Source organism: Oncorhynchus gorbuscha, linkage group LG05, assembly GCF_021184085.1.
Source record: "Oncorhynchus gorbuscha isolate QuinsamMale2020 ecotype Even-year linkage group LG05, OgorEven_v1.0, whole genome shotgun sequence".
Classification (NCBI taxonomy): Eukaryota; Metazoa; Chordata; class Actinopteri; order Salmoniformes; family Salmonidae; genus Oncorhynchus; species Oncorhynchus gorbuscha.
In genome coordinates this window covers 67,400,322-67,412,653 of record NC_060177.1, presented here as the reverse complement: position 1 = coordinate 67,412,653, position 12,332 = coordinate 67,400,322, and the positions used below count along the sequence as shown (strand labels likewise).

At 46.5% G+C, this 12,332-nt stretch overlaps 1 protein-coding gene across 4 annotated transcripts in view; it reads left to right on the top strand.

Annotated features, from left to right (window-relative positions):
- The window catches only part of LOC124036361 (oxysterol-binding protein 2-like), a 99,971-nt gene that overhangs the window by 76,929 nt on the left and 10,710 nt on the right, over window positions 1-12,332 (top strand). For all 4 annotated transcript variants that reach the window (XM_046350855.1, XM_046350856.1, XM_046350858.1 and 1 more), the window contains 6 exons: window positions 7,231-7,429; window positions 9,011-9,134; window positions 10,274-10,337; window positions 11,356-11,505; window positions 11,689-11,934; window positions 12,155-12,275. In XM_046350855.1, coding sequence (XP_046206811.1) covers window positions 7,231-7,429; window positions 9,011-9,134; window positions 10,274-10,337; window positions 11,356-11,505; window positions 11,689-11,934; window positions 12,155-12,275 — 904 coding nt within the window. The remainder of the gene's footprint in view (window positions 1-7,230; window positions 7,430-9,010; window positions 9,135-10,273; window positions 10,338-11,355; window positions 11,506-11,688; window positions 11,935-12,154; window positions 12,276-12,332) is intronic.

The window sequence follows — 12,332 nt, the reverse complement described above, 5'->3', positions numbered from 1 at the left end:
ACAGATCTGGGGAAGGGTACCAAAACATTTCTGCAGCATTGAAGGTCCCCAAGAACACAGTGGACTCCATCGTTCTTAAATGGAAGAAGTTTGGAACCATCAAGACTCTTTCTAGAGCTGGCCGCCTGACCAAACTGAGCAATCGGGGGAGAAGGGCCTTGGTCAGGGAGGTGACCAAGAACCCGATGGTCACTCCGACAAAGCTCCAGAGTTCCTCTGTGGAGATGGGAGAACCATCCAGAAGGAAAACCATCACTACAGCACTCCACCAATCAGGCCTTTATGGTAGAGTGGCCAGATGGAAGCCACTCCTCAGTAAAACGCACATGACAGCAAGCTTGGAATTTGCCAAGAGGCACATAAAGGACTCGGACCATGAGAAACAAGATTCTCTGATCTGATGAAACCAAGATTAAACTCTTTGGCCTGAATGCCAAGTGTCACGTCTGGAGGAAACCTGGCATCATCCTTATGGTGAAGCATGGTGGTGACAGTATCATGCTGTAGGTATGTTTTTCAGTGGCAGGGACTGCGAGACAGAATCAGTCAGAATCGAGGGAAAGATGAACAGTGCAAAGTCCTGCGAGATCCTTGATAAAAACCTGCTCCAGAGCGCTCCGGACCTCAGACTGGGGTGAAGGTTCACCTTCCAACAGGACAACAAACCTAAGCACACAGCCAAGACAACTCAGTAGTGGCTTCGGGACAAGTCTCTGAATGTCCTTGAGTGGCCCAGTCAGAGCCCAGACTTGAACCCGATCGACTATCTCTGGAGAGGCCTGACAATAGCTGTGCAGCGATACTCCCCATCCAACTTGACAGCGCTTGAGAGGATCTGCAGAGAAGAATGGGGGAAACTCCCCAAATATAGGTGTGCCAAGCTTGTAGCATCATACCTAGAAGATTCGAGGCTGTAATCGCGGCCAAAAGTGCTTCAACAAAGTTCTGAGTAAAGGGTCTGAATACTTATGTAAATGTCAAATTTCAGTTAGATTTTTTTTTTTTTAAGAAGCTGTTTTTGCTTTGTCATGGGGTATTTTGTGTAGATTGAAGAAGGGGGGGACACTTTAATCCATTTAATCCAGCCTGAATACTTTCCGAATGCACTCTATTCGTAGAAGCCTTTTACATGGCAATGGGTACTGTGTAGAGTGACCATCATTCTCAGTGCTATGGTATGATACAGTAGATGTGACAGGAATGACACAGGTCAGCAGATTTTGATTTTGATTTGTGTATTTACTGTAGTGATGTGCTTTAGATTCTCAAATGCTCTTGCAAATGTGACGACAATGGTAAGCTCTTCTTAGGTGTTACCTCTTTCTAACAGTGACGTATCAGGCCACCCATCCAGTTACAGTATGTTAGATATGTGCGCTGGGGTTGTTAGCATCGGAACTACAGTAGCTCCTCTATTGCTATGGTTACCATGACCACAGAGAGTCATTTCCATAGGCCATGTGGTATTATAGTGGACTAGAGGGCAGAGGAAAGGAGAGGTCAGTGCTGAAGGAGTGATACCGGATCTGGGCTGGGGGGAGGGACAGGAATAGTCTTGCCCCCTCCCCAAACCTCCGTAAACCCTCCCAGCCCAGGGACATGAGCACAGAGACGAATGCCAGAGCCCCCTCTGCCTCCACAAAACAGACATGCTCTTACAGGGGCCAGACGCTACACAGACAATCAGACAAGGTTTGTGTGTCTCTCTTTTACTATGCTGCTTGGCTTTGATGTGTTTGATGTTTTTGTTTTTGTATGTTTGACAATAGATAGCTTTGTTTTGTCTGGGACACAGACTGTTATTTCTGTGGTTATGTGTTTCTGACACATGGGGAATGTTCCCATAACATGGGTCACAAGCAGGTGGGATAGTGTATCCAGGGCACATGTACTTGACCTTTTTAAACAGGGCCTGAACTGATCCTGTGAGGAAATTATGGGGTGTGTTTGCTCAGCTGAAGCTTTGTAAAAAGAGTGTTAGTGTTCTACGTCTGTGTGGTGAAGTCTACACTTTTATCATAGATTTAGAGTGTTCTACGTCTGTGTGGAGAAGTCTACACCTTTATCATAGATTTAGAGTGTTCTACGTCTGTGTTGAGAAGTCTACACTTTTATCATAGATTTAGAGTGTTCTACGTCTGTGTGGAGAAGTCTACACTTTTATCATAGATTTAGCTGTCTTCCCTCTAAAGGCCTTTTGTTTCTGCATGCAGTTAATTTCTGTGTTGATTAATTGGAGTGGGAACTGAACGTTACTGGACAGGCGGTAAAACATTTCCTATCTCATTAAACCACTGTTAGAGCTGGTCAAACTGGAGGCGCTGATGAGGGAGGCTGATGAGGGAGGCTGATGAGGGAGGCTGATGAGGGAGGCTGATGAGGGAGGGGGTGGAAAAGTGCTACTTCTGAACCATTTTTTGAATGGTTTTGTGTAAGTAGAGGAAAGGGGGAGTAGGTAAGTAGGCTATTTGCTGATGGCTACAGTAGGTTGTGGTTTGTTCGGTTTGTGATGCATTTGATATATCACCACAACCACTGCTCTTGATCTCATTTTACATTAATTGGTGGTAGGAGAGGGGGCGGGGGATCTGACCCTGACTGGAGGGATGCGGATCTCACCCTGATTTGAAGGGATGCGGATCTCACCCTGACTGGGGGGATGTGGATCTCACCCTGACTGGAGGGATGCGGATCTCACCCTGACTGGAGGGATGTGGATCTCACCCTGACTGGAGGGATGTGGATCTCACCCTGACTGGAGGGATGCGGATCTCATTGACTGGAGGGATGCGGATCTCACCCTGATTTGGAGGGATGCGGATCTCACCCTGATTTGGAGGGATGCGGATCTCACCCTGACTGGAGGGATGCGGATCTCACCCTGACTGGAGGGATGCGGATCTCACCCTGACTGGAGGGATGCGGATCTCACCCTGACTGGAGGGATGCGGATCTCTCCCTGCCTGGAGGGATGCGGATCTCTCCCTGCCTGGAGGGATGCGGATCTCTCCCTGCCTGGAGGGATGCGGATCTCTCCCTGCCTGGAGGGATGCGGATCTCTCCCTGCCTGGAGGGATGCGGATCTCTCCCTGCCTGGAGGGATGCGGATCTCACCCTGATTTGGAGGGATGCGGATCTCACCCTGATTTGGAGGGATGCCGATCTCATTGACTGGAGGGATGCGGATCTCACCCTGACTGGAGGGATGCGGATCTCACCCTGACTGGAGGGATGCGGATTTCACCCTGACTGGAGGGATGCGGATCTCACCCTGACTGGAGGGATGCGGATCTCACCCTGACTGGAGGGATGCGGATCTCACCCTGACTGGAGGGATGCGGATCTCACCCTGACTGGAGGGATGCGGATCTCACCCTGACTGGAGGGATGCGGATCTCACCCTGACTGGAGGGATGCGGATCTCACCCTGACTGGAGGGATGCGGATCTCACCCTGACTGGAGGGATGCGGATCTCACCCTGACTGGAGGGATGCGGATCTCACCCTGACTGGAGGGATGCGGATCTCTCCCTGCCTGGAGGGATGCGGATCTCATTGACTGGAGGGATGCGGATCTCATTGACTGGAGGGATGCGGATCTCACCCTGATTTGGAGGGATGCGGATCTCACCCTGATTTGGAGGGATGCGGATCTCACCCTGACTGGAGGGATGCGGATTTCACCCTGACTGGAGGGATGCGGATTTCACCCTGACTGGAGGGATGCGGATTTCACCCTGACTGGAGGGATGCGGATCTCACCCTGACTGGAGGGATGCGGATCTCACTGACTGAAGGGACTTGCCCAACCATGCACACACTGTAAACTGAACCAGAACATTTATTTCAACTCCAACATCTCTTAAATCTGCTTGATTTGCATGTTGAATCATTGTGATATCCACAGACTTCAGACATGATGATATTTCCCCCACCGAAAGTCACGAGCAGCAGTCTGGGTTGAAAGGATGGATTCAGCAGAAAAAAAGTGGAACCAAAGTTGGATTTAATTGTATATGTGCCTGAGGAGTAAAAGGAAGTGAGTAGATCTGTCACATGATACACTTTCAGTGGGAGAAGTCAAACCTCTGCAATCAGAACACTTACTATTTGACTTCTGAAGGAAAGAGGATATATATTATCTGTGAGTAAGGCTGTGATTTAGCTATAATAACACTGCTGTTCATTTGAATTGGTGTGAAATGACTGAAACACTTTGGGATGTAAGTTTAGACTTTTGGTCTTGGTGTCAGGTCATCAGCGTAGATGGTTGTTTAATTGTCAGTTAGGCTAGCGTGCTGCTCTCTGATTTATTCATGTGATGGCCTGTACTGTGAGAAGACTAAACTTATGACATGTCAATTGGTTCAACTATGTTGCTGCAGGATTATTGTCCTGCTGTGAGAAACAGGTCAAATTAAGATCCTACTGTACATGGCTAGTGTGTGTCAACAAAGATCTTCAATATTAAAATATCCAATTATTTTAGTGTGGGGTGATATATAGGACCCTGCCATGTCCTTGTGCCGTCTGTCTGAGGGCGATATGTCCTATCTGTGCAACCCACTGATCTGAGAGGACACAGATTATCTGTGCTCTGTGACACACATGGCCCTCAGCTACACACCACAGCCAGAGCCATGGCCAAGTGGTTTCAGCTATCCTGTGGCACCGGGACCAAATAGGTTTTTAATGGCTGGATGTTGAACAGGATGCTGCACTGACTGCATAACAATGTGCTCACAGGATCAGAGCACTCCGTGGTTGTGTAGATTTCCAGACTAGTAAGTTCATGGTCCTTCTGTAGCTCAGTTGGTAGAGCATGGCGCTTGTAACGCCAGGGTAGTGGGTTCGATTCCCGGGACCACCCATACGTAGAATGTATGCACACATGACTGTAAGTCGCTTTGGATAAAAGCGTCTGCTAAATGGCATATATTATTATTATTATTATTCATGGATGGGTTTAGACAGGTTTGTCATGTTATACTGTTTAGGCTAGTTGTTTGACCATTCACTCTGATACTTAATTGGGGAAGCAGTGGTAGCCTGCAGGACTGATGTTTTTGCTGATGTGTGTTTCTGCCCCACAGTCTGCTTATCACAATGTGTGTTCCATTTCCTGTGGTTTCAGGTCAATGACCTCCCAACACATTCCATGGTCTGACATACGATGTAGAGGGAGGCGAAGGCTGACAGACTCTACTTGTGTGTTTGATCTAGAGTAACCTCTCCGTTTTGCCAAGAATGCAGTCGTAACTCAGAATGCCTTTTTTGACTTAATTTGCACACAGCATGAGAGAGGCATGTAACTGACAATTAACCTGTGTAAGTCTTGTTTTGTTTAAAAACAATTGTTTGTGGGTTCGCTATGCGGGGAAAATGATAAGACAAGCAGAACTACGTGGCTAAGAACTGTTGTAACGGGGATTATTATCGTAGCAACACACCTTTTGGAGTGAAGGCAATCACGCGCTGTGTTAGCTAAGTTTTCATGTCTTCGGGTGCAGTTAGTAAAGGTTGAAGTGTGTCATGTCTTCGGGTGTAGTTCATAAAGGTTGAAGTGTGTATGTTAGGATGGTAACGTTATAATAACTAAGGATGAAGTGTGTCATATCTTTCATAAAGGTTGAAGTGTAGTTAGGTGTTCATAAAGGTTGAAGTGTGTACGTTAGGATGGTAACGTTATAATAACTAAGGATGAAGTGTGTCATATCTTCGGGTGTAGTTCATAAAGGTTGAAGTGTGTATGTTAGGATGGTAACGTTATAATAACTAAGGATGAAGTGTGTCATATCTTCGGGTGTAGTTCATAAAGGTTGAAGTGTGTATGTTAGGATGGTAATGTTATAATAACTAAGGATGAAGTGTGTATGTTAGGATGGTAACGTTATAATAATTAAGGATGAAGTGTGTATGTTAGGATGGTAACGTTATAATAATTAAGGATGAAGTGTGTATGTTAACATGGTAAGTGTGTATGTTAGGATGGTAACGTTATAATAATTAAGGATGAAGTGTGTATGTTAGGATGGTAACGTTATAATAATTAAGGATGAAGTGTGTATGTTAGGATGGTAACGTTATAATAACTAAGGATGAAGTGTGTATGTTAGGATGGTAACGTTATAATAATTAAGGATGATGTGTGTATGTTAATTAAGGATGGTATGTTAGGATGGTAACGTTATAATAATTGAAGGATGAACGTTAGTATAACTAAGGATGAAGTGTGTATGTTAGGATGGTAACGTTATAATAACTAAGGATGAAGTGTGTATGTTAGGATGGTAACGTTATAATAACTAAGGATGAAGTGTGTATGTTAGGATGGTAACGTTATAATAATTAAGGATGAAGTGTGTATGTTAGGATGGTAACGTTATAATAACTAAGGATGAAGTGTGTATGTTAGGATGGTAACGTTATAATAATTAAGGATGAAGTGTGTATGTTAGGATGGTAACGTTATAATAATTAAGGATGAAGTGTGTATGTTAGGATGGGATGAACGTTATAATAACTAAGGATGAAGTGTGTATGTTAGGATGGTAACGTTATAATAATTAAGGATGAAGTGTGTATGTTAGGATGGTAACGTTATAATAATTAAGGATGAAGCGTGACTTCATGCCAGGAATAATAAGTGTGAAGTTTGATTTCCTCCCTTCTGTAATAAGCAGCCAATGAGGTATTTTTCCTTTTATTCATGTGTTTAATCTGATACTGTTATAACTCCGGCTAAACTGTTTATGTCTGTAAGCACTTCAGAGTTATACCAAGCTAATAAGTCACTCGTAAGACTAGAAGGTTGTAAGAGTGTGCTTAACTGTATTTTCATTTATTTTATAGTTCGGACGGAAGGTGATAATTCTGACTAAAACTACAGAATAAAGCCGCCAGTTAAAGTCTAGGAACGGTTGTGCTCGTGGTTACTGGAGGGAGCTACAAGGCATGCCAATATAACTAATGGTCAAGATGTTGAGAATGGTGCTAATTCAACAGGGGTCTAAATATTTACATTAACCTTGATTAGAATGGTAACACAACGATCAACTCGGTTGGAAAACTGATTTCCTTCAACCAATCAAGAAAGGCCTAGGAGCCCTTCAACATCTACAAATTCACCAGGACTAGACTAAGAAATATCCCTGTGCATATTGTCATGTCTCTCGTCCTTCTTATCATGTCTGACGTCATGCGTTTGTATGTTGTGTTTTGTAATTATAGGCGTGTCGCGACTTCCTGGACCTAGCGGAGACCCACAGCAGGAGATGGCAGCGGGCGCTGCAGTATGAGAGAGAGCAGCGTATTCACCTGGAGGAGACCATAGAGCAGCTAGCCAAGCAACACAACAGTCTGGAGAGAGCCTGGAGAGAGGCCCCCACACTATCCGCCAACACACCCAGCTCCCCCACCACCAAGAAGGGTAAGGCCCCTTAGCCAGGCCTAATAGTCCATGGTCCTTAGGGCTTTAGACTAACAGGCCTCCTAGTCCATGGTCCTTAGGGCTTTAGGCTAACAGGCCTCCTAGTCCATGGTCCTTAGGGCTTTAGACTAACAGGCCTCCTAGTCCATGGTCCTTAGGGCTTTAGACTAACAGGCCTCCTAGTCCATGGTCCTTAGGGCTTTAGACTAACAGGCCTCCTAGTCCATGGTCCTTAGGGCTTTAGACTAACAGGCCTCCTAGTCCATGGTCCTTAGGGCTTTAGACTTACAGGCCTCCTAGTCCATGGTCCTTAGGGCTTTAGACTAACAGGCCTCCTAGTCCATGGTCCTTAGGGCTTTAGACTAACAGGCCTCCTAGTCCATGGTCCTTAGGGCTTTAGACTAACAGGCCTCCTAGTCCATGGTCCTTTAGACTAACAGGCCTCCTAGGGTCCTTAGACTAACAGGCCTCCTAATCCATGGTCCTTAGGCCTTTAGACTAACAGGCTTCCTAGTCCATGGTCCTTAGGGCTTTAGACTAACAGGCCTCCTAGTCCATGGTCCTTAGGGCTTTAGACTAACAGGCCTCCTAGTCCATGGTCCTTAGGGCTTTAGACTAACAGGCCTCCTAGTCCATGGTCCTTAGGGCTTTAGACTAACAGGCCTCCTAGTCCATGGTCCTTAGGGCTTTAGACTAACAGGCCTCCTAGTCCATGGTCCTTAGGGCTTTAGACTAACAGGCCTCCTAGTCCATGGTCCTTAGGGCTTTAGACTAACAGGCCTCCTAGTCCATGGTCCTTAGGGCTTTAGACTAACAGGCCTCCTAGTCCATGGTCCTTAGGGCTTTAGACTAACAGGCCTCCTAGTCCATGGTCCTTAGGGCTTTAGACTAACCGGCCTCCTAGTCCATGGTCCTTAGGGCTTTAAACTAACAGGCCTCTGTGAATTTGTGGAAATAGGACATGCAAGCCATGTCAGATGGTTTTGAATTAGATTGTCTATGTAATTAAGGATTAGACTGGAATAGACTAGAAGATACATTTCTTATGAGTAGTGAAGTAGCATGATACTAATAATATTGAAATGGGCATAATCACCTCTCCATCGTGATAGCCATTCTAGTGTATCAGAGTAGCTGTGTATCACACAGAAATGGATGGATATAGAAGTATTGTTTGTCCATCTGAAGTTGGAGTTTTCCCTCCCATCTCGTCAGGAATTGAGTTCAGTACTTCGTTAGCCTGCAGGGACATTACCTATTAAAGCCAATTATCCATAATTAATCTCCATGGTTTGTCGATTAGCTACTGTAACCTACTGTACCTTCCCCTCCACAAATCATGTGATTACTGCCACACCAGTATAGAGCAGGGTGCGTGTTACACACAATACCTTAGTGTGTGTGTGTGTGTGTGTGTGTGTGTGTGTGTGTGTGTGTGTGTGTGTGTGTGTGTGTGTGTGTGTGTGTGTGTGTGTGTGTGTGTGTGTGTGTGTGTGTGTGTGTGTGTGTGTGTGTGTGTGTGTGTGTGTGTGTGTGTGTGTGTGTGTGTGTGCGCGCATGTTTGTGTGTTCCCTCCCTCAGGAGGGAGTGAGAGGCCTCAGAAAGGGGAGGCGAGTGATGAAGATGAGGATACGGAATACTTTGACGCCATGGAGGACTCCCCTGCCTTTATCACAGTAACAGCCACTGAGAACACACAGCACAGGTCAGTCAGTCTCACCCTGTGGCCTGTACAGTAAAGTCCCTGCCTGGCCGCCCTCTGCTCTTCACATCCATCTAAATGGATCATGGATGTTTAGTTTGGTATTAGTTTGTCTTTAGACTGATTCAGTGTGAATAGACTGTGATGAATACAAAGATGTGATGACTTGATTGTGCCTTGTTGATGGGTTCCGTAGTGTTTGCACCAGAGCATCTGTCAAGCCCAGAGCCATATAGTACACCTCATAATGCCTGTGTAAGACTCATTCCCTCCATCAGCGGCCCAATAAACCACCAGCGCTAAAACGTAATGACATTCTCCCCTCTGTGCTCATAATCTCTCTCTCACACTCACTCACTCACTCACACACTCACTCACTCACTCGCATGTGAACAGCAGACACACACAAACACACACTTGCTTGTCCTTCTGTAGCTCAGTTGGTAGAGCATGTGTTGTCTCCCGTCTGAATGTATGCACACATGACTGTAAGTCGCTTTGGATAAAAGCGTCTGCTAAATGGCATATATTATTATTATTATTATTGTACGGTGGCGGTCTTGTCTGTGTGACTGCGAGCATCATCGGCCTGTTTTTAATGAGTGTCTATCTGTCCTGTAATGGCTCTGGCACCATTAACAGCTCAAGATGTTGTCCTCTCTATGATAAAAGGTAGCTGGTGACTCTTACTGCTCCTCTACCAGGGAAGTAACCCGTCACAGAAGCCCAGACACTTCTCTGTTTTGGATTCATTCTTTCACCTCCAAAATATGTGGCTCAGTTTTAGAACTTCGTTGCTGCATTTGAATGAGTTGGTTTTTTGCTGTCGTGTTTCTGCGCTATTTTACTTCAACACCCGTCTCACAGGACTCTTTCCCTGTGAAGAAAATAGTGTTTCTGTTTTCCAGATACATTCTCTGCTCCTCTGCAGCTCAGACACTTCTATCCACCACTAACAGAACAGCTCAGAGACCGATCACTGCTGAATAGAACCATCCATCTGTGTCTGTGTACCTGCCTTCTTCCGTCTGTTTTTGGTTATTTTGTGTGTCTTCAGTGTGTGGGTGCGTTTGTGTGCAAGCGTGCGTGCACGTGTGTGTGCGTGTGTGTCTGTTGTTGTTAAGATGATGTTCCTCTTCCAGGTGTTCTCAGAGTAACCTGTGTGGAGCGAGTGGAGGCCATACCAATGATTGGAACCAGGACAATGTGAGTGTGTCTCCTACAAACCGCTCTCAGTAATCATCCACATGCCTGTCGACACACTAGGCTTTTTCACCACCTCACTGTAGTTCCACCCTCGTCACTTTTTGTGAAGCTCTTTGTGTTATTTTAAGCCTGTTTCCAGCTGCTGTTTTCTAGGATCCTGTTAAGGAAATTTGCATATCACAAACTATAACTTGGGCATGTGTTTTTACACACACACACACACACACACACACACACACACACACACACACACACACACACACACACACACACACACACACACACACACACACACACACACACACACACACACACACACACACACACACACACTTGCATGCTTTTACCACACAAATGAACACACACGCTCACAGGTTATCTTTGCGTGTGTACTCCCTGTGGCCTGTTCCCTCTGCAGTGCTGGAGATGCACAGCTGCTCTCTCTTTCTCTCTCCGTCATTTCTCTGGATCTTAATTACCAGTTAGACATCTGCTCTCCCGATTCCCCCTCTCTCTCATTCTCCTCTCGTATTCCCTCTCTCTTCTCTCTGTGTCACTACAAATGGTGACTCACTGTGTCCCTGACAAGCTGTCCATAGTTAAGTTAGAGTTCTCTTCACAGCGTTCTATGATGTTAACAAATCTAAAGGTAGATGTGTCTCAGTCATCTCTCTCTCTTTCCCTCTCTCTCTCTTTCCCTCCCTGTCTCTCCCTCCCTCCCATCTCTCTCTTATCTTTCCCTCTCCCTCCCTCTCTCTCTCTCTTTCTTTCCCTCCCTGCTCCCTCTCTCACTCTCTCCCTCTCTATCTTCCCTCTACCTGCCTCTCCCTCTCTCTTCTCTCTCCCTCTCTATCTTCCCTCTCTCTCTCTTTCTCTCTCCCTCTCTATCTTCCCTCTACCTGTCTCTCCCGCTCTCTCCCTCCCCCTCTCTCCATCTTTCCCTCTCCCTCCCTCTCTCTCCATCTTTCCCTCTCCCTGTCTCTCCCGCTCTCTCCCTCCCTCTCGCTCTCTCCCTCAGGTGTCTCCTAGCTGTAAGGATTCCGGGAAGGAGCTTCAGCCCCTCAGAAGGAGGCGGAGCCACATCCCAGACAAGCCCAACTACTCCCTTAACCTGTGGAGCATCATGAAGAACTGTATCGGCAAGGAGCTCTCCAAGATCCCCATGCCTGTGAGTGTGTGTGGCGTGCTTGTGTCCATATAGTAGAATGAGCCTAGGTGTGAGTATTTGAGAGGTGGAGAGAGCGGCATCCCAGTAGTGGGCCATTTGGGCCTCAAATGTGCAAGTCAGTGACAACTCTTGTAACCATAGAAATCTGACTGTCTCTCTGTCGTGTCTGTCCCTCCCCTGCAGGTGAACTTCAATGAGCCTCTGTCCATGCTGCAGCGGCTGACAGAGGACCTAGAGTACCATGAGCTGCTGGACAAGGCGGCGCGCTGCGAGAGCTCCCTGGAGCAGCTGTGTCTGGTGGCAGCCTTCTCTGTGTCCTCCTACTCCACCACCGTCCACCGCACGGCCAAGCCCTTCAACCCCCTGCTGGGGGAGACCTATGAGCTGGACCGCCTGGACGACTTGGGCTACCGCTCGCTGTGTGAGCAGGTACACACAGAGACACAGTACAATATGACGCTGAGACAAACGCACACAAAAACACCAAAAAATACTCCATGTATTTGCAGACAGCACTGTCATTTTGTACCTCTGCTATAGATACAAGCCATTATACACAACAGTTCCAATCATTGGCATACTAGAAGCCAAAGCAGTGATCTTCCTTTGAATGTGTAAATAACCTTTCCCCCTCACCCCCACTCTGTAGGTGAGCCATCACCCCCCAGCAGCAGCTCACCATGTGATTTCTCAGCGAGGCTGGACCCTCTGGCAGCAAATCACCATATCCAGCAAGTTCCGTGGCAAATACCTCTCCATAATGCCTCTGGGTGCGTTTGCTGAATACATATTCAACATGTACTGATCGCTGTCAACACAATATGAAA